Here is a 23,062-nt window from a genome sequence, read left to right on the forward strand (position 1 = left end):
CAGCACCTGTAAGACTAATTTGTTTAATCTGTGTGTAACAGTTTGCCATGTTATGGGAGTTGTGTGTCAGACTGTTTTTTACAAATACCTAGCTGCAGACCCGGCACCCCCCTTATCTCAGTTAGCCGTGCAGCCAGGAGGTGGTCCTTACTGTACAAAAACACAATTTTCTAACATAACTCTGATTTTGGTGAAAATAGCAATATGAGGCACTGCATTTTATGAATTTACTGTTAATCAGACCACAAACTAGACAAGAATTAGGTTGGAAAAACTGTAGCGTTACAATACAAAAACACTTTATTCACAGATTTTGGGTCATATTTTATGGCAAAATTATTATTATTTTTTTTACTTGTTGCTAAAGTAACATATAACTGCTGTTAACTGTAGCTGCTGTTAGCAAACAAAATCTGGTTCCTCTGGCTCCTCCTACTGCTCCTAATGGCATTTGCAAGAATCCACAGGTCCTGAATGAAAACAACCAATCAGAGCCAAGAAAGATAGTTGATTGTTGAGTCTTATTCCCAGGGTGTCAATTACAGATGATTTGGGAATGAGACTCAACAATTATACACTATCTTCAAGTCTTTATATTTTTCTCAGTTCTGATTGGTTGTTTTCGTTCAGGACCGCTGGATTCTTGCAAATGCCATTAGGAGCACTAGAACTAGCCAGAAGAACCAGATTTGTTTTTATTTTTACAGATTATCTGTCTCATGTACTACTGTAAGAACACTGTGAAAATTTCAGCAAATATGACAAAAAGTATTTTTTTTATAAAAGTGACCTACTGCAGCTTTAATAAAGCCATTAATGACTAACTATAATACTTATGAAACCTTTATAAATGCTCCCTTATTGGAAAGCGGTACCAGACTTAAAACAAGAAAAAACACGATAATATTAAAAGAAAATGTAAAGTTTCAGGAGAATCTCAGTGATTTAGACAGCCCACTTTTTGCAGTGTGATGCCTCCCTCCCTCTCTTTCCCTCTGCTGGCCTCGGCCCCAGAACAGGCGTAAACCATCAACAGTATGTTCGCAGGCTCGGGCCGTGTGCTAGGAAACATGAGCAGGGTGAGATATTCAGAGTCCCGGGCGGCGCTGCGCAGGCCGCTGGATAAAGCCGAGCAGCAGACGGCGGTCCGTGTGGTTTGAGCTCAGGATCTCAGGACGGGAACATGTGAGCAGGGAATGGGCGACTGGAAACAGGATTATTGTTCTAAACAGCAGAGAGACGCAGGAGGGGCCGGGGACAGGTAACTGACCGAGATACACTGACACACTGATGGTTAATGTTGGAACTGGGATGTAGGGAAGGATAAACACACCTAAAGCCAGTTTACACAACTTTGAATGAGCAGGAGTTCACGCTGCTCTTTACTCTGACATCAGACTTTAATCATTATTAAATGTAATATTTAATATAAATATGAATTAAAAATCCACTGCCAGTATGATGTTTGTTTATTCAGTGGACATCCCTGCCCGGTATACTGCACATATCTGGCACATATCTGCCGGTGCTGCCGGTGGCACCACATCACGGTGCGTCTTTTCCCCGTGACAGATTCAATATTCAACCTGTGCAGGGAAATTCTTAATTGAAGCCGAAGAGAAAAACAAAAATGTCACATATCTGGAGCCTGCAGGGTTGTTTGTTTTGCATTAAAAAAGGGGGGGTGAGCACGAACCAAAATAAACCATTCAGGCTTTATAGACATGCGACCGCAGTGCAGAGGAGGCTGGGTAGAAATAGTCAAGATGCTTGTACTGGAATTCTAAAACGCATTTTATAAAACTCAAATCAGGTTTTTACAATCCAAAACACCCAGTCTGCAGACTGCACTGCAGGAGCTCCCTGTGCTCCATAGCTGTTTATAGAAAATAAAATAAAGTGCATTTAATAGTTTTCTAGGAAGACTGAATAAACAGTGCAACATTTGGATAGGGTTTACTGAACACGAATACAATTAAATGTATTTATCCATATTGCTCATAGTGAGGCTGTCTGCTTTAGTTTTTGTTGCTTATTTCCTAACACATCTGTACAATGCAATGTGCACCAAACTAACAGCAACTATTTGGGTTTTTTAGGCTTAACCAGTTCACACAAATCATTTGTTATGAATTGGAATAGCAGATGCAAATGTTTACAAAGAACGACCTTATAATGACGCATCACAACAGCGCAGTTACGCATGGTCCGCTTCAGCTCAAGATAGTCTACATGCTGTTTAATTCGGTGTATTTGTGTGAGCAGGCGTACAGTGCAGGGAAGGTGTCAAATTATTACTTATCCGAGAAGTGCGTGCTTTCTAGGACTGATATTAAATGTTAAAGAGATATTAAAGATACTTTTTCTCCTGGTATAGTTTTAGTTCAAGACCGCATTAGTGTGTATACGGTATATATATATTCTCCTTTTGTAAAATATCCACACTTGTTCCACAGGAGAGACACGGGGACACTGTGACACATCCGAGGAGATTTTTCTTTTTCTTTTTTTTTCTTTTTTGTTATTTTTGCGCATCAGCGAAATCCGGGAGGAATATTCTGGCCAAAGATGAACACCATTGTGTTTAACAAGCTGAGCAGCCAGGTCCTGTTCGAGGAGAAGGCGAAAGAGGTGGAAATGAGCAGCAGAAATTATCTAGAAGTCATGGACGGGCAGCATCCAGACCTCCTCTCCAGCAACCAGACCATCAGAGACAACCAGGCCATCAGACACAGGCGGAGCGGGTATGTGGAGCACTCTGCTGTCTTTTTAACGCTGCCGGTCGGCATGTGTGGCTTGTATTAACATGTGGATTAACTGATGAGGAATACCTATATTTCGCGGTCGTTTCACTCCGCACAAGTTGACCCACGGAGAGTGGACAACAGCGATGGCTTTCTTGTCAGGGATCTGCGGTTATCTCTCCAGTTTGTGCGCAAATTAAGAAATATCAAGATCAGATTGGGCTTCTTGGGCCACATTCCTTTAAAATTACATTGGTGATCTACATGTGTGCATGAGCCTCCTCGAGTTATTATAAATGAATGGTCATTGAATTAATATAATGATAAAATGGTTTGTGCAGCTGTGCGTAATTTACGCACTTACGCACAAAAAGTAGAAATTTACGCGCAGATAAAACACACATGGAAGGTATTTTATGAGTCTAAAAGTATAACTGCTAATGTTTTACATCTCCAGACTGTAACACCAAGTTGATTATGCAGTCTGACTTTTTTCATGTGGCTTTAATGCAACAGGATGCGATGGATGAAGGAACTCATATTTACCGTTCCCCAATCTGGTCTCCATTTAGGTGTTGATGTTCACAGCTAATCTTAAAATTAATAAGTAGGTCAGCCTGTTCAGTAGCGTGTCTTATAGAGGTCTCCATCTGTTTCCAATAAATAAATGTGCCCTTCAACTCTCTGTGTGGTCTACTCAGTCACACAAGGACCAAGTGTATTTTTAAAAATATATTTTTTATTTTGTTTTCCTTTAATGTGACAGGGAGCAGAAAAGATCAGGTGAAGTTATTTGTTCTGTGTTCTTTTCATGTTTGTGGTGCGAGAACAGAGGGATAGCAGTGACCTTAAGCAGCCTCCTCCAGGAGTAACCTTCAATAATAAGCACGATTATTATGAGTTATTGAACTTGTGTGACTGTAAGGTGTCACCTCAAAGGAAGCATCAGTACTAATGAAGAACATTTAATTATTAAACAGAGGTGTGTGTGTGTGTTTGTGCGGTTGAGTGTTTAAACCTAAGTTGAGAACACGGAGCAAAACGTCCTCTCGGATGTTCATACCGATCTAGATTACAAGGAAAATATTTGTAGAACATGAACCTCAGGCAGACTTGAGGTTAGACTAAAATATGTTACATCTGCAGACAGTGGAGCTTTTTGGTGAGATAAAGGGAGACGCGGAGCGCAGCACCATACTGACATCTACAGGTTCATAAAACCTGGAGCTAAGGTGAGACCGAGTGCTTCACAGAGCTGGAAATCCCAACAGGCTGCTTCAGACGGAGCTGAATGAAAAAGGTTTTGATGTTCTTTTAAGAACTCACAGGGCCTGTGTTTGTAATAGTGAGTCTGCAGTGATTTCACAATATTTTGTGGTGTTCTATAACATCATTACTGGATTTTTATAAAAGCTGTTAGTAGTTGTGTTCACCACAGAGTTGCTGATTTGGGATTTCACAATATATATTTTTAATCTCCACCCCTGCTGTGATGTTTTTATAGCATCCTCTGGACATGTGTCATGCTCCTTTTCTGTAAAGGAAAACCAGAGTATAATTTCAGTTTTTTTTGTCAGTCCCTTGTGTGATGGCTTGGCTGTGACTGCGACCCAGCTACATTGTTCTTCATCCACTTCTCCTGGGTGTGAAATGTTAATCTGGCACAAAAAAAAAATAGTACGCCTGAGCAAGATGTTTTTGTTTGTTTCATTGCAACGTGTTGGTGGTTTGTGGGACACGCAATGAAAAATAAACTGCGAGCGGCCGCTTCTCTCTCTCTCCCTGCCTCTGTCTGCCTCTCTCCCTGTGTCTCTCTCTCGTTTAATCCAACAGTCTCTTAAGCTTAATTGCAGTGCTCTGGGTGAGAAAATTGCACACTGTATAGAGTGTTCACTTTATGTGTGATGACTAACGAATTCAGACAACATGCCGGCCCGCTCAGGACTCCGCTTTGCAGCTGCACAACATTGTTTGGTTGACTTCAATAAACATAATCCTGGTTCTCTTTTATGGCCTTCCCAGATTTAATTTGTTATTTGTTATTCAGATTATAATGGACAAATGCAGAATGGGTACATGTCAAATCACCTTTCTTGCACCTATAAAGAAAGGCTAAATCCTGCATGTTTCATGGCACATTATAAGTAAAAAAAAAAACATAATTTAAAAAAAAAAAGAATAAATGTGCAAGATAAAAGAACAAATCCAGTTTTAGATGGGGAAAAATGGCTAAAAACCCCCCCAAAACGTGCCCCATAATTCACTGAAACATGAACTATCTGCGTGTGCATTTCTATACTATCTTGTGCAGTCAGTTCTCCCTACAGTCGGCTGACATTAAGTCTTCCTGCTCCTCCACAGGGGTCGTCCCAGCGGCGGTAAAGTGCGACACAAGCGTCAGGCCCTGCAGGATATGGCGCGGCCGCTCAAGCAGTGGCTCTACAAGCACCGAGACAATCCCTACCCCACCAAGACCGAGAAAATCCTGCTGGCCCTCGGCTCGCAAATGACCCTGGTCCAGGTGAGTCTAAACCTCCTGCTGATAAAGACAAGATGAGGCTAACAAAAGTGAGAAAAGTGAGGTGGTTCTTAGTGTTCGTGCAGGCATGAGTGCGATGGGTGAGGGGTGGAAAAGTGAAATTTGATTTCTGTGGTTGAGTTTCTGTCTAATCATGTCTGAAAAGCTGGATTTTGAGGTGTATTTGCAATTAAGAGGCTGCGAGAAGAAAGTGTTTTTACATCTTGAGCTGTTTATTTTGCAGCTCTGGTGCAGAGGTGGTTAATGTTATTTCTACCGTCTTCCAAATGCAGCAGTTTGTAATTCTGTTCTTGACCTATGACCTCCTAATTTTCCATATATTGTAAATTATAGTTGCATGAACAGGTAAAATTATTCAGAAAATCCAGAAAAATCAACCCACTTTTGAGTAGCAGAAATTTATTTTATTCTTATTTATCTTCAGGCCCCTTGATGGTCCTGAGCCACAGGTTGGAGACCACTAATCTAGGTGTAGTTATAAATATATAAGATCTCTTGCACCCTCTACTGATAATACATGAGTACAGTGGACAACCTGACTGTAGCGCCTGACAAACTGACCACTGAGAGGAAAACCCAGCGGTGAATATGAGTGTGTTTTGTGTCTGGCACTTGCAGCTGTGTGTGTACAGTATCATCTGGCTGACAAGGTCACTGATACGGCCTCACAGAGTCTGCGGCGGCTTTCTTGGGCCGCCGGCCACGACGCTTAATCTGGTTCTCATTTTGGGAGCCTGATGGAGCTGTTTGTTTTGGTGAGGGCGAGCAGAGTGCAGAGGAATGCTTTGTGTTGGACACCGGCGAACACACACACACACACACACACACAACCTCACAGACACATACATTTAAGCTGACACCCAAATACCTGCAGCGGTGTCAAAGGTCGGCAGATGATTCCTTGAAATTAAACAAGGGAGATGACAGGCAGGTGAAATGTTTTCGTCGCCTTTTGCAACACAAAGGAGTTTTTTTTATGTTTTGATATTTTTATTGTCACATAATCGACACAAAAGTGTTTCTAATTGATCGAGGTCAATTATCATTTAAGAAAAATTATGGAAAAAATTAGCTGTGAGTTCCTTAAATATGAGAATGTGCAGCTTGTCTCTATTTTTAATCTTTGTAAATGATATAAAATGGATTTTGGCTTTGGACTTTCAGTTAAAACAAAACATTTAAAGACATCATCTTGTGTTCTGGGAACATGTGATGGGTGTTTTTCACTATTTTCTCACATTTTATAGACTAAATAATTATAATAACCAACTGATTCAATATGAAAATCATTGTTAGTTGCAGCTCTAGGTGGCATTCTTTTGCTTATCCATTCACGGAGACTCAGAGCTACCCAGTTCTTCCACTGTTTGGTCCAAACGAACCACTGCTGCCGCTGCCAGTAATGTACAACGCATCACTTCCTGTCCATTTTCCCCTGAAGACACCCATCTGGCACCAGGTGTTTAAAGCAACTAAATCTGTCATGTTTTAGCAAAAACAGCCCCTTTTTTCCATGTAAATGTTGTAAATTATTTCTTTTAAGTTTGTTGCTAATACGCCACTGCCATCTCTCCATCACCGCCGAAATCCCTCGCCGTGCCTGCATGCCGTCTCCTCTACGGCACATACAGCGCAGACAGGCCACGGGTGAGAGAGCTGGTTTGGCTCCCCCCCTTTTTTTAAATCTCTCTGGGTGTCATCTGAGCAGGCGTGCCATCCTCTTTTCTCTTTCCTCTCTTCTCTCACCCCATTGACAGCCATCTTTCCTCCAGTCCTCATTAGCCGAGCCGTCCCACGCCTCGCCTCGTCTCACCTCACCTCGCCTCCCCTCCGGGCCAAGCCACATGTACTAGATGCCGCCTTTCCCCCGGTGTGCCACAGCGCTGGGCTGAAGACAAAGGGATGTGGGATGGTCTTAGTTAACGAGAAACGCGATACTGAAAGAGGGGATCAGAAAAATAAGTACTCTAGCATAAGGCCCCTGTCCTAGCCCCCTTCATAAGCCGCTGGAAGTCTATTGAGCATGAAAAGTTATTCTAGTATAACATCTAATGGTCTCCCTTCCCAGTGAAAGGAAGAGCGCCGGCTCAAGTGTCTTTTTTATTGCGTCTTGAAGACAGTGTTGGAAAAAATTTATTATTGGAGGGAGGCTGCGCGGGTCCAGAATAAGCACGGGGGACGTACATCTCGTTCGGAACATTAGTTAATGAAACGTTGCGTTCACTGGCCGTTGGCCGTTTGGAGGGTGTTAAACGCTTCTACATGGCGTTGATACAGAAAAGATGCATGCTGGGGTGTCTCTCCGGAGCGTCTGGGATGTTTCTTAAAGCTCAGTGCTTTAAGAAACCTGACTCTGTTTCTGTCTTTTGCCTGGAGTCTCTCTTGGTTTTTCTGAATGAGACTGATGGCAGGCAGGGAGCAGACGTTTTCTTTAAAGATAGTCTTTGTTTTGCTATGGATGTGGAAGTGTTTGGAGTCCAAACAATAACATGTGTTTCTATTTGCTGTGTTCTTTCTATTCCTCCCTTTCTCTCAGGTCTCCAACTGGTTTGCCAATGCCAGGAGGCGACTGAAAAACACAGTGAGGCAGCCAGACCTGAGCTGGGCACTCAGGATCAAGCTCTACAACAAATACGTGCAGGGCAACGCCGAGAGGCTGAGCGTCAGCAGCGACGACAGCTGCTCAGAAGGTACGGCGCGAGCAGCGGCTCCTTCTTTCTTCCAAGTTAAAAGAGGTTTGTGTTGTAAAAAGGATGGTAGAGATTTCACAAACCGCCCGTATCACAGCTCCACTACTGAAATGGGCAACTGCCCTGTGGCCCCAGACCTTCTTCACAGACTGTTTAGTCCAAATCTATAACAGAAAGTCTGCATTACACCCTGGAAATATGGGGTTTGAAAGAAGTGGGCATGTAGGAGCCAAGAAGGGTTTAATGAAAGACTCTCTTGTGTTGCATTATGGGAATTTTAGGATCCAGCGTTTTTAAAGCCACACCAGAGACCCTCCTGCACAGATAAATCTGTCTCCTGTCTATTTTGAGCCCCCCAACTGTATCAAACTATGAACACTGAATAATAACACTGAAGTGCCCTTTTAAAACAGCAGAGAGAAGTTTACTCAGCGCTCCCTGTCTCCCTGAAAGTAGTGTCCTTCTCACTGAGAAGCTTTTTATATTTCTTTTATTGGTTTCACAAATAACACTAGCTCTGTGTCAGGCTATAGTTCTTCTTCAAGGATCTTCATTATTTCAGTTGATTATTGTGATTACACGATACCTATTCCTACGCACATTTGTCTTTAATCCATTTACTACCATATATTTTGTAAAAACCTGTGTCAAATTATATTAAAAATATAATGAAGCTTCCATTTTATTATTATAAATAGTGCAGAGAGATCAGTAAGAACAGGCAGTTAGGAGCTAATCCAGCAATGCATATCATCCCTCAATACTAAAAATACATCAAAACATAGTCAATATTGTTATTTATTTAGCACAACATGTAGTTCTGGTTGCTTGTTATGGGGATGTAGGAGGTTTGGAGTTATTCTACAGTTCTCTTTTATTGAAACTGGCTCTAGATGAAAACAAAAGCTGCATTATAGTCTTGAATCTACATTGATTGGCAGGATTTAACATGTATGTTTTATAAGCATGGTGGAAAATCTTTCCATTTGCGTAACTGCTCTATCCATTAGTCTGATGGATGATCACTTCAAAGATATCGCAGCTAAATGGCTCAGCCCTCAGTTAGAAATTGGTCACACACTCTGGTGTGAACCTGTTGCTCTTTGTACAGAGTGACCAGGAAATCTCCTTACATCATGCTTCTTTCAAAATTCAAATCTAGCATTATAACATGAAATGAGACCAAAGGCCTCTCCCTTTGTGCCAGTCCTAAAGCGGGCTTATGCTATGCAGAGCCATGTTCTGGATGTATATAAATGGTGTGTGTGAGCCCAGCCGAGAGACACCGACGCCGGCGGCCTGCGACACGCTGTCATTAAGACACCCCGCTGAGCCAACCTCTGTCTCTCAGCCTACAATTGAAAATGAGTAGCTCTCTGTCAGCCTGGTATTTACAGCAACTGCTTTTTTCTACTCACTGACAGCACTGAAAACATGGTCAGGAAACAAAAAAAACATAAAACATACATACTCACGCAGTGAGAGAATGAACAGAAAGGAAGAGCGCTGTGGTGTCAGTGATCTCTAATTAAATTTTTGAGGAGGAGAGGCTGAGCGTGTGGCTGGAAGAGGAATGTGCGCATGGTGTTTGCATTGTGTCCGCCACAGGCCACTGTACCACCGGAGGCTCTGTATATCTCCCTGACTCTTCTCCCTGTCACATTATGGTTATGAAGCTATCCGCAGCCTGCTCACACTTCTGACCCATGCGTTAAAAGGCCCTCCATTATGTTTATGCACTATGCTTTTGTTCCAGAGGCTATTTATGGGGCCAGACCTGACCCCTCTAACTCGGCGTACATTCCTCTTACTGTCCTAAAATGGTCCAGCTTGTTTTGTAGCTACAGTAGCAAGTCCAAGAGAGAAAATGCTGTTCTCTGCATGGTATCTGGAGAGCCCACGCTATCATGTACTATATGTGTGAAAAAGGAAGTAGTATTTACAAAGGTGGCAGACCTAGATATTAAAGGGCGCTGTCTTGGGATTATAATGACGGGTCAGATTTATTATCGCTTGTATGGTTTCACAGGAGAGGCTGAAGCGCTCGCTGGAATCCAGCTCAGACGGCAAGTACGCTACCTCCATGTGTTTCTGATATGTGGGAGCTATAATTTTAATTTGGCCCAGACTGAATCAAATGTCCAACCTCCCAAATTACAAAATTACAGTCTTGGCAGGGACAGTAACTAGAGTGAACTTCTCCCTGATTTCCCTGCTGCCAGAGGATATCTGGTTTTTCTGTGTGGTGTTTTATCTTTCCTCCCTGTTCCTTTCATCAGGTAGGGACCTGTGCTTTAATTCAGTCTTTGGGCTGCAGAGCACCCTGGAAATTATTTATTTCTGCAGGGGAATAGCGGGGCAATGTGCTCTTGATGGAGAGGAAATAGACTACCATCCGTTATGGTTTGGTAATGCGTCTTAAGTCTCGGCTGGGCTTTCTGCTCTTGAGGCGATGCCAACAGGAGGGCAGGAGTGCCAGGTTGAAATCTCCCTGCCCTGGTATTTAGATTCAAGATTAGCTCAAAATAACCAGACTGTGAGTCAGTGGGGATGAACGTGCAATGCTGAAGAAGCATTTGCTGAAGAAAATGCATGTGATTGCTACCTCGTCTTAATGAAGGTATTCACGGTTGATTAGTGTGCAATAATAAACTTTTTAAAATTCGAATGGAGTTTATACTGTATACAGGTGCTGAGATATAAATGGATGTGTGTAGTTATACAGTTATTAAAAAGCATTCGTCGTCTACAAATAATTACACATGATTTGACATATAGATTCAAATCAAATGTGTATTAAAAATCATGTATTTCAAGAATAGCTCATTATATCTGCAAATATATGCAAAATTTCTGAAAACACAAGGAACTACAAACAATTGCACACATATCAACAAACAGTTTTTGAGTTAGAGGTGAGAAAAAGGCACAGAAGAATCAAAGTAGGAAGACGTACACTCTAAAAACAAATGTTTTGGCTCAACAAAAAAAAATAACGCAACAGTTTGCATCAATCCTTTTGAGTTATGGCAACTTCTAATGAAATTATATTCAACAAATGTACTACATTGGGATAGGGGAATTAGCATTTCCTCTACAGTCAAAGGTGTTTTTAATTATCACTTACTTAATTCCTGATAGCACAAACACATGTTTTTAAGTTGATTAGGCTACTCATAAAAATTGTTGTCGTTGTTCCAACTTGTTTCCCCACATAAATGATGTCAACACAACTCATCAAAATAATGTTTGCAACTTAAAAGTTTTATCTAAATCAATAAATTAAAAGTTTAATCTTGCAACCATGCATTTATTTAAGTTGTGACAATAGGTTCACTTGAATTATGTTTATGCAAATGTGAGTATGAATAAACAAAAACACTGTTCACAAAGATAGATAGCCCTTTATTTAATTTAATTTTTTCTGCATTGCAACTAAATTATTTTTTTTCAATTATTTTGCCCCTTGATGGTGTAGACGGGGACAACCCTCAGAGGACACAGAGCGGCCCAGAAGAGCTCAACAAGCCCATGTACCAGAGTGTGATCAAGAAGGAGGGCTCCTCCATGGTGGGCATGGCCATGGGTATGGGTATGGGTATGGGTATGGGCATGGGCGCGGGGCTGCGCTCGGCCGCCGAGGCCGCCTCACTGGCCGAGGACTACGTGTCTCCACCCAAGTACAAGAGCAGCCTGTTGCATCGCTACCTGAACGACTCACTGCGCCACGTCATGGTGGCCAACGCCGTCATGGACGCTCGCAAGAGGAACCACTCCGGCTCCTTCAGCTCCAACGAGTACGACGACGAGCTGCTCTCGCCGTCCTCCTCTGAGGCTGAGGCAAACTTTGTTTATCGGGCTGGTAAGGAGCCACATTTCTTGCATTCTTTCCCTTCAAGAGTCTCCCTCGCACACACGACATCCTTCACTTTTGTTCTTTTTTTGTCCCTCCATCTGCACATTTTGTTTTAATTCCTGCAGCTGGTCCATTATTCCCAACTGCCTCTCTGCCTGTCCTCCTGCCTCTCTCTATATTACACAGCTGCTGCCTTCTCACACTGTGTTCTTCCACATCCACACTTTAATTTAATATGGCGTTGCCGAATGTGATTCTTGCACTACTGAAGTGGAGATGCAGTAAAGGGATACAGTGAGCCTTTTAAATATATTTATAATATATCTACAACAGAGGAGCTCATGTACTGTCACATCACACCCTCACACTGGCTGTCTCTCACTCACTGCAGCCGAGCAGAGAAGGAATTCCCCCCAGCCAGTTCCTCTGACCAGGTTTTAGCGGGCCAGACACAACAAGGCCATGTGGAACATGCTCACTTTCAGACTACTGTTTGGCATGCCTTTGATCCTGCCATGAGGTCCTGCTGAGAGAGCAGGGGCAAGGCAAACGGGCTGTGTGTTTGTGTGTCGGCAGACCGTGTGTTACAGGGGCATGCGTTTCTTTTTTTAGACGATGTGGATATAACCTTTAAAAAAAAGTAACAATGAAAAACAAAGTTGAACCTCTTGATATAGGTCACTACATTTTTGCTGCTGATGTTCTTGTGGCCAGTGGAATTATTCATATTGCTCTCTTCAGAGAAAGTCATTTTCTATCATTTTTTTTTCAGAATGAAAAACACATTCCAGTGTCAGTGAGATGAAGTCAGATGAAGCTACTGTTTTACTGTCTCTTTTTACCCAGATGTGTGTTTTTCATATCAATATGTTCTTTTTCTGGGTTTTGACACTAACTGGAAGGAAATAATCCTTTAAAAAATGTCGCCTTACGGACTTAATTACTAGCACATGTTTTTATTTAGGGCATCTTTGTTGTACAGCAGTTGATTTTAAGCTAGATTCAGCAGTGTAAACTTTTCAAAATAGAAATCCAAATAAAGTTAAAAGACCCCAGCAAAACTGCAAAATTGTAGGAAATCTAGAGCAGATGTAGAAATAAATAAATGGGATGTAATGACTGCAAAAGATACAAGAATTTAGTGGAATTTAGTGTTCATTAGTTTAATGGAAATATGTTCATTTCACATTAATTCAACCTAAACATTTTATTTTCAGACAATTTCAAAACTTAGAATTATTAGTTGAAGTTGTGATTTAAAATTTGAGTGGAGTCAAAGTACTGCTGAGTGTTCACTTAACTCATTAAAGATAAATTCAAGAGAAGCATTAGTATATTAGTAGACTTCCTAGCAAGCATTATTTGAGGGTCAAAACTCTCTAGAGACACTTTTTTTGTCATTTGAAGAATAGAATATATAACTTGATGTGTGTCCTGCTTGTTAACAGGTTTCCTGGGAGTAGATTCATATGTTGTCTTTGTGTTACATTTAAATAACGTTTTGACTTTGAGCCAATTACTCCAGTTGATTCACATTCTCAAGGCAGCAGGGGAAAGTTTTAAGTTGAAACAGCTTCAAATGTCTCACAGTGATGTAATTGACACTGGTGTTCTCCTAACTGTGAATTTAGTGTCAGGCCCTCGCAAATCACAAAACTCTGCAAAGACTTTCACAACCCGTCGGAGCTGTGAACAATCAAGGTCAGATCTGTCCAAGCTCCTCTTCAGCTGAGAACACTGGGCCTTTGTTCAGGCGCACTTCATAACCAATAGTAATGTTTTCACTTTCTGCTGAGCACAGGACCCAGAGGGGGCGGATTTGAAGGTGTAGGTGATGGAGTGACGGAAGATGAGGGCTTTGTGCAGGGAAGAGCAGGTTTTATTGTGTTTCATTCAAAGCTCCCATATGGGCAAATGTGTTTCATATTATGTGAGCGTGAAGGAGGGTGGGGCGTGTGTGTGGGGACTGCATGAAATGCATCAATGGCTGCGACGGTTACAATCCTCCCGATCGAAAAACTTGAAACCCCCGTGACCTGTGCGAACATTGGGCTTTTTCACATTGAAGCACCTGCTGGGACTCGCAGATGGAGAACGAAAGAAAGAGAAGGATAGACCAAGTGAGACTTATAACTCCCTCTCTAGCAGACTTTAATAAGAGAAACCCCAAAAAAAGGATTAATTCACCTGGCTGGCCTGCTGTTTTTAATAGAGAGTAACTATTTTATCTCTATGGTTAATATAATTTCTTGGCGCTGACCTGTCCCTCTTGGATTTCTCGGGCTCTGGCACCTTTACAGGAGTGTTACTCTGTTACATGCAAGAGAAGCTTTTGAATCCACACATGGAAAGTTCTCCGAGGCGGTGTTGACTCATGGGATCGAACACCTGCTGGGGCCCTCCGATGCGATCGCCCAGTTGAACAAACGAAACAAAGAAAAGTTGGGAAAATGAAATTTTAATTCCACATCTGATCTCGCCGACGCAGACAGCAAATGAAAGAGGGAGGCAGAGAGAAATAATTTTAAGCTCGGGTTTGCATCATTTCCTCTGCAAGTTTTTTCTCCTGTGGCTGCGCATACCAGATATTTTTGTAGTGAACACATTCCTCTTTTACAAATAGTTTTATTGTGTTTTTATAAGAGAAAAATGTTTCCCTGAGTAGCAGATTTCACATAAATCTGTACTTATATCAGTTATACAGAGAAAAAAGACAGAATAAATCAGGTTAAAGCTCTGTGGATGGCTCCCCCTACATTTGGTCAAAATGTCTGACATTTCCAGTAGCGAGGAAAAGAATGTGAACTTGAAAGAAAGAGGTGTCTTTTGGCACATTCTTTTGCCGAATTCCTGCCCTGTAAAACAATTTTGATTGGTCAAAGCAGAGTGGCGTGCCTGGCAACCACTATCCCATTGGCTAAAAGTCCATTAATGGGCCATTTGGCTGTTGTTGAGCCCACAGTGTTATCTGTGACTACAGAGGGCAGTCAGACGTGGCAGGAGATGGAGAGTGTAGATTTACCCCAGTGGAAAACTACACTTCTGCTGGCTTGAAAGGACTCACTCACTTGCACACACACACACACACACAAACACTCATGTACCGTTCACAGGCCTCATACAAGCACATACACACACACACATCCAGTACAAACATCCACACGCACACACACCTACAGTCCAAAGCCCGTGGGGAATTTCATTGAACACAAGGAGCAGTAGAATTCCATCACACATGCCAGGGGTTTCATGCCAAATTACCCTTTAATGGGATATTAAATGGCAGGAATCTGGCCCAGTGTTTTTCTTCTTGCTCTGTACCAGATTTCGCCCCGTCCGATATCATATAGATCATTATACGCCAAATGACTCCCAACGTTTCTGCGGACGGAGACTGAGAGATCTCGGTCAGACATTTTACACGAGGCTGACAGTGGTACATTTTCTCAGGTTCTCTCCTTTATGGACTCTGGTTACAGCTGAGTGCAGTAGCCTGATGGGTAATGTAGAACGCTTGCCAATGCTTCTATTGATGTGGAAAAGTACCGATAGCTAAAAGCAAGTCAGTGGCCACCAGCAAGTTTCCAATAATTTGATTTTCATGTGCCTTTTTCGAAAGGGAATCTGTTAAATTAAGATAATGAAAATGAATTAAAGTCTACAGTCTGTGTGAGCTAAATGCTATCATCGACATTCTTAATTGCTCAAAATAAAAATTCTAACATGTTGATGTTTACAAGGATACAGGGTATTTTAATTGTCAATTTACAGCGCAGGGCTGTATAATGAAATTCAGGTTGTAGTTTCCTTCCATGAAAACAAACAATTATATACATTAATGTGGTTAACAACTTATTTAAATAAAGCAGATAGTGTTTTTAAGTTAGGGTGTTAGCATGCTAACGTTAGATACTTCGCACTTAGGGGGACAAATTTTGTGGCAATCCATCCAATAGTTGTCCAGAAATTTCACTAAAAAACCACAAATGTTGCCGCTAGATGAAAAGTGGATCGCCAAAGTCTTTACGATTTATCCTCTGGGCACCGTGAATGACCACACAAAATATCATGGGAAGTCATCCAACAGTTGATATTTCAATCTGGACCACAGCGGTGGACCCAACCCTAGGACCATGCCGCTAGTGGGGTGAGAAAATGATTTTGGAACGCACATTTATTTGATTTGCTTATATGTTTTCCTGTTTACTCTCCATTGTTTGCTGGCTACATGTCGTTCCCTCAATCATTTAACAAGACAAGAGAGTTAGCGGCTCTGTGAGGCTACAGCAGTGCTAGCTAAACACTGATGCATGCTAATGTTAATGCCAAAGTGCTGAGCATGTTTAGCAGGTATACTTTTCACTATGTTCATCTTGATTTAGCATGCTAGCATTTTTTGCTAATTAGCACCTGACACAAAGTACAGCTGAGGCTTATGGGAATGACATTATTTTTGCAGGTATTTGGTTATGAAGGAAATTATTGTATTGGACAAATTAAATTTATGAGCGAATGTTGCTGGTAGAACAGTTAAGGGATTACCAAAGTGATTATTCTGAAGGGATCATGAGAGTCTGCCATGGCTAAAAATACTGCTTTCCTTTTTATTTTTGTTCTGTTGCTACGATTTATTGCATTCTGTATCAACAAATATAAATATAAAATGACTTATTTCTATGTCAGGTGCTGTTCGGCAACACATAGTTTTCTTAGAAATGCGTTCAGTGAAAACAGCGGCGTTTGACAGCAGCCACTGAGGTCCTGAGGGCCTTTCAAATGAGGTCACAGCGAGTGCCAGACAGTTACTGAATCCTGGAGAGTTTAGTGGCACTTAAGGAGCTCTGGAGTCGTCCAGGTGAATGGAAGAAAAGTCATCTTAATATGGAAAAAAAAGAATGTTTGGATTTCTTGTCTTGAGGTGGAACGGTAGAAAGATCCGATGGTTGTTCGTGATAAAAAAAGATTTCTATCATGACTGCTTTTGTATGTTTTACTAACAAGATATACTTAACTGGATTTCCTTTACCATTAATGTCTCTCTGGTTTCCTCTCCAAAGAGAAACCCTACTGTGATGATTTATGCAGCAGCGTTGTTGAGGGATGGTGGCTGTTGTCTCTGATTTAAGACGCCGATGTCACGTTTGCTGACTGATGAGCGGCGGTGTAATTTACTGTAGGCCACAGAGCAACAGGAAAGACAATGCTCAACGCGGGGCCCGCTTGGTGACAATGAGCCACTCCCGGACAGTGATGGATGAGGACTCCTCATCTTAGGAATCCAGAGATGTGGATAGACTGGCTATGATCTTCTCTTTCCACAGTTTCATAGGAAAGGAGAAAGGGAAGACAGAGAGAGGAGGAGGGGTTGGGGATGTTGTTCCAAGGCAGCGGCTTTCGCCAAGACTCGCTGGGTTCAGGTTGGGCTTTGGGAATCAGTGTGGAAGGGATGAGAGGAGGAGCGGGAGGCACTTGTTCCATCCAGATCTAGAGTTTGAGTTTCTCCAGCAGTGGCCTGTTGGGAGAAGAAAGACAGCACGGTGGCTGTGACTAAGAGACACAGAGACTGTGGTCGGAAGAAATGAGATGTGTGTGTTCTTGTATTTCTTCTCACAAAGATAGGACATTCAACAGAGTGAGGACAGTTGATTGGGCCTCATTTTGTTAAGGTGCTGTTTTAGGAATACAATTTGGATTTAGGGATTGGGTCCAAATAACAATTGAAGTGAAAGTTAATATGCTCATTTTTCCCCCATATTTTTGCACTTACCATCAGTGGTATCTGGCCATGTGGAGAGTTTTCCTCCTCTGAAACTTCTGATCAGAATTATATTTGTTCTCCACGGAGGGGTTTAACATTTTCATTAGAAACTTTCCAAAAACTCCCTGCTATGCTGGATTATTCAGAGAGCTCACTACCAACTGTTTCCTCTGGTAGATGACTGTAGCTGAACCAGAGAACCAGTGGTTCAAAAAACTTTTACAAGAATTTATTTGAATGTACTAACAAAACAAAGATTTATTTGAACATCATTATTAAGTTTTATGCTATGTTGCTTTTCCAATTTGTAGATAAATATTAAACTTTAAAAGTCCAGTGTGTAACATTCAGGAGGATCTATTAGCAGAAGTATAATATAATGTTTATAGTTACGTTTTCATTACTGTATAATCACCTGAAAAATCTTTGTTTTTGTGACTTTAGAAAGAGACCGAGAACTAATAATGCACACACATCATGTTGTGTATTATTTAGCAATTTCATTGCAAAATGTCATATAAAAAATGTAGTTACTGTTAATGTTGCCTCATTTTTAATGCAGAAAAATGCTCTTCAAAATGTACTTTAAAAATGGAAATGAAAGAAACTCTTGTGGCATCCTTGGCCTGTCCTTAAGGAACCCCAGGGTGCTGTTGCACCCACTTTAGGAACCACTACTAGAGGCAGTGAGGTTTGTGGATTAACCAGAGTAACAGGGACATTGTTTCTAAAGACAGCTTACTGTTACAAACACGACTTCCACATATAACTTTTAGCTTAAAATAGGATTTTTTTATGTACATATGTGTACAGATGCTACCACCACCATGGTTAGCGTGCTTGTGTTTCAAAATAAGAGCCTCCGTTTTGCACTCGCAGTGTGGAGTCTCCTGTGATGTAGGCTGTGAAGTGTCCTTCAGGGTGTGGCTGGTCCAACGGTGGGAACGGCTGGGAGTTGGCAGAGGGGAGGTATAATCCTGGCACTAAGCTGTGGTGCAGCTTCATGCGAATGGAAAGGTGGATAAAAAGACGAGCGAGAGAGAGGAAGAAAAAAACCCTGATGGTGAACCTCTGTCATTGGGAAGCTGCGATATTGGCTTCCGGCCACTAAACAGTGGCTGGGTGCGAGGCAAACAGAGAAGACAGCAGCAGACTGAGACAGTGTTCATCCGAGCCGTCAGCCTGCGGGGAAGTGTTAACAGACAAACATCAGCGCAGACACTGTTTATACGCGACTCCCTAACATAGAACGGGAAGAGTGCGGAATAATGAGCCCTCTCAACCTGGTCGTTTTTAAATCATCAGCACGCCAAGGCTTCTCGGGAACACACACACACACACACACACACACACACAATCGGGTCATCAGATTCAGAAAACACAGCTGCCTGCCTAGTCAGGGAAACTGAGCCGCACTGCCCTGGTCTGCATAAAACACAAATTGTTTCCATTTTAAAAGCCGAGCTGTGTCTAGAACAATAGGCTACCACTGCGTGTTCCCACGGGATGGAGGAGAGCAGAGAGAGGTTTAATGAGAGAGCAGAGGTGTGACCTAGCGAGGACACACACACACACACACACACACACACAGAAATCCCCCATGAGTGTGAGAGGGCAGTTGAACCTACCACTGTGAAGAATTGCAACATAATGACACACAGTGAGTGCAGCGCAAACATATCATTTGGCGTCCAGCTCCCGAAAAAAAGGATATTTTTGGGGCACATGAAAACACTTAAAAATCCGAATAATGTTTACTCGTGGTTTTTGCCTTTTTCCCCCCCTAATGTGTGTGTCTCCGCACCGCAACCAACCCGGAGGATGTAACTGAGGAACCTGTGATGGAATGGCCCCACGGGGAGAGAGTCAGCCCTGTTTTGTCTCTTTTGTACCTGTTGTGTCAAAGCACTGATAACAGGCTCATCTGTTCGCCATCAGGCGCGTCCACACTCCAGCGTCCAGCGTCCCCGCTGTCATGAAGTCGGTATTTGAAGTGTCTGATCCTCTGATGCTATCACTGTCTCCTCTTCAATCCTTTGTGATGATCATTTTCATGCGATCATCTGTTGTCGCGCCAAATCCCAATCCCCAATTCCTGTGCTTGTGACGGGCCCTTTTTTTTTGTTTGTCCATGACACCCAGTCACACCCACACACACACACACGGAGAAGACACTCACACGCTCGCCATGCAGTGTATTTACTTCTTCGTCGAGACGCTCTTCCCATTTTGGCTGATTTACGGGGGCCCTGATTACACTCTGTTTACTGGCACTCGTAAACACAATGACAACCTGGCAGCGCTTAAACATCTGAAACACTGTTATTATTTCTCCATCTAGCAAGGACACAAAGCGTAATCCTTATTGCTGGATCTTGGTTATCTGCCCCGACCACAGCCACACCAGTGTGTCATCTGCCGGGCAGACATGGAAAAAAGGCAACACAGAAAAAGAAATGCAGCCGATGGGAGAGTGGTTTTTGGACAGCGGCTCAGTATCTGTCTGGCTGTGTCAGTGTGTGTATGTTCTATTTAATAGCGAAAGAGCTAATTATTCAATATTTTTTTAAGTGATGAAAGTGTTGTCAGGGCAAACGGAGAAGGCATTAAATTCACGCCGTGTATGATGTCTTTGGCTAACTGAGTGGAATTGACAGTTTGGTTCTTTGGAGCCTCAGACTCAGACTTATTCACCACCCGTAGAGACAGAAAGAGAGAGACAGGGAGAGGAATGGCTGGGAGAGGTAATATAAAAGTAGCGTTGGCAGAGTGCAAGGCGCTGGAATGCCAAGGCATCTCTAACTTCATTTACAGACTCTTCTCAACATTATGAGAAGCACAGATCATTAAAGAAATATATAAAAGATAGACCTGGAAGGCCAATAGCTTGAGTGATCGCTCTGGGTCGCAGTTCCTGCTCAAGACTGAGGCCTGGCTGGTGTCAGATCAAAGATAGCATCAGTAGACGTAAGCATAAGGCGCCTGAAGCGTTGGTCATCTCCTCTTTGGTTGGAACCAAAGAGAGTAAAAGTAACCGGCCTACGCAGTCCCACATCTGCTGTATTTGCCTTTACATGCGGTAAGCTTCATGACACAGGCTTTGCTGGAGGTACAGTGTGGGATGATCAACTTTCTGTCCAGCACAGAGCGTTGACTCACCTGTGGTAAGTCCTGACTCATCCTCAGACCTCGACCGGCTGCCGGAGGATTCAAAGGAGCTGCGTGATGACACGATGATCTGTTCTCATCCTGATCCGCACTGTGGTTGCACAGGTCAGCGGCGAGCAGATTGTCGAGTCTGCTGCACCACTCTGGTTCTCATCGGGTGCTTCAGAGGAAATCAGCTGGGCTCATTTCCTTTCTTCAACAAATGAGTTTGGATTTGTGTGTGTGTGTGTGTGTGTGTGTGTGTGTTTCCAACTGTTTCTCCTGTAGTGGAATAATCTGCTCATTCCGGTCGTTTTAAACACATTTGAGCGTCTGCCCAGTGACGTACAACGTTTGATACCACTACGATTCTAATAGGTCTTCCTTCATAAATGACTTATTCGTCAAACCTAAAAGAAAGAACTTTGCAGTTGCCAGGTGGTTGAAAAAGACCGGTGTTTACAACATTTGCTTGATCTTTTTAGCTCCTATTTATTGAAGTATTTCTGAGTATTTATAACATTTCCTGACTGATCTTTTCTGATTACTTGAATGACTTGATGAAATTGAGAAACTCTTTCTTAATGACTTTATTAAGATGAGTAACCGCAGACTTGATGGTTTATTACCCTTTATTAATGACCTATAGTACCTTAATAGTTTATCATCAGCAGATGCAGTCAGCTCATGGTCTAAGTATGGAACTTAGTAACTCGCAGAGTCCCAGAGGAACTTGAGTTAAGATAATCTTGTCTTGGAAACTACTACACCCAGGATCAAGAACAAACTTTTACATTTAGTTTCTGTTTTTCAGGAAGTTATATGCTGAAACTGTTTCTTGGCGACTAGCAAGCAGGGGCACTGTCTTCCATGGAGATACAATGTATAGGCAGGTTTGTTAACTTTGGTAGGAGTGAGGCTAACTATTTCCGCCTGCTTCCAGTCTCTATGCTAAGCTAAGCTAATCGCCTCCCAGCTCTTACTACATAGTTGATGCACAGAGATGAGAGTGGTATCAATCTTTAACCCTCATAAAGAAAGAAAATATGCAAATTTACCCAAAAAAAGAAAACTACTCCTTTAAAATGCCGTCCTTCCTCTCATCTGTAATGTTGTTTTAAACATAATTCTGTTGTTTTCTATTTGTTGTTTACGGGAACACTGTAAAGCCACTGAACACTTATTTTTGGCAACATGTGATTTTTGGTGACATAAGAATTGACACTTACTCTAAGTCACTGTGGATGAGACCACCAACTAAAAGCCTGAAACGTAAATGTCATATAAAATGTGTGTATGTGTGTGTGTTTGTGTTTATTTGTCTGCCTAATTCAGCCCAGCCCTTGGTTAGTCCAACAGGGCCTGCCTTGTTTATTGTTGTATGTTGCTAACAACAGCAGCAGATGGTAATGATGATAGTCAACCACTCTCCTCCGCAGTCGTCTTAACAGGTGTAACCTCATTCCCTCTCTAATTTGTCAGCCCACGCTTGTTTTCCCTCATTTTCACCAAGTTTTGTTAAAGCTACTCATAGTTTTTTTTTTTTTTTTGCCCTCTTTTTGCTCTGCCTCCATTACCCCGCGGTGATGTTAAGTGAGTTAGTATTTTTGGACGTCCAGCATGCTGCCAGAAACCATCAGACATCTTAGCTTTCCCCTCTGGCGGTCCGTGAAACCCCACTGTCAGTGAAGCCCAAAGGCAACAACAAAGTGGACCGAGCGTTCAGTAGCAAAGTAGTAAAGCAAAAAAAAATCAAAATAGAAAAAACAAGGAAAAAAGAATAAGAAAATAATAAAAGGTCCTCTGTGATTTATTGGCGATTTATTGAGTCTTTGGCAATGCTCTTGTTTTAAAAAATCTTAGTTTTAGATGTTTTAGGCACAGAGCTTTGGAAATAGAGTTTTTGTACTCAGTGGTGCATTTCCAGATCCTGGGGTCCAGGGTTCCTAAGGGAAAGGACTGGTTCCTAGTCCAAGGGGAGGGTCCTGGGGGTCATAGTGGCCCGCTTAAGCTGTATACACACCTTCTCCACCTGCCAGAGAACATTGTTTTGTATGTTCTGAATGGAGCATCTGGACAGTGGCTGCCTCACACACACTGGAAACACTTAAAGCTGTGGATGGAAAGACTCACACACTGCGCTCCACAGCCCACAATGACTTCACACACACACACACTTTCTTCCGTTGAAATATTGGACATTGTGGTCAAAGGTGCGCTCACCTTTGCTCGCGCAGTGAAACGCAGGAGGAGAGGAAAACGTGCCAGTGCGCTCGTGCGTCTCCGCCAGCACAGACATCTCACACCGTTACCTGAAATATTCCTCTC

General features: G+C 42.3%; 1 protein-coding gene across 1 annotated transcript in view; it reads left to right on the plus strand.

Moving 5' to 3' along the window:
• Positions 1 to 1,160: 1,160 nt before the first annotated feature.
• Positions 1,161 to 23,062, plus strand: part of mkxa (mohawk homeobox a) — a gene marked incomplete in the record, with an annotated part of 23,443 nt that continues 1,541 nt past the window's right edge. Inside the window, 5 exon segments of the mRNA XM_035679121.1 lie at positions 1,161 to 1,261; positions 2,457 to 2,744; positions 5,106 to 5,265; positions 7,820 to 7,973; positions 11,452 to 11,835. Of these exon segments, the coding sequence (XP_035535014.1) occupies positions 2,569 to 2,744; positions 5,106 to 5,265; positions 7,820 to 7,973; positions 11,452 to 11,835 (874 nt within the window).

Source organism: Morone saxatilis, unplaced genomic scaffold (assembly GCF_004916995.1).
Source record: "Morone saxatilis isolate NCDOM2014 unplaced genomic scaffold, NCSU_SB_2.0 Contig0, whole genome shotgun sequence".
Lineage (NCBI taxonomy): Eukaryota > Metazoa > Chordata > Actinopteri > Moronidae > Morone > Morone saxatilis.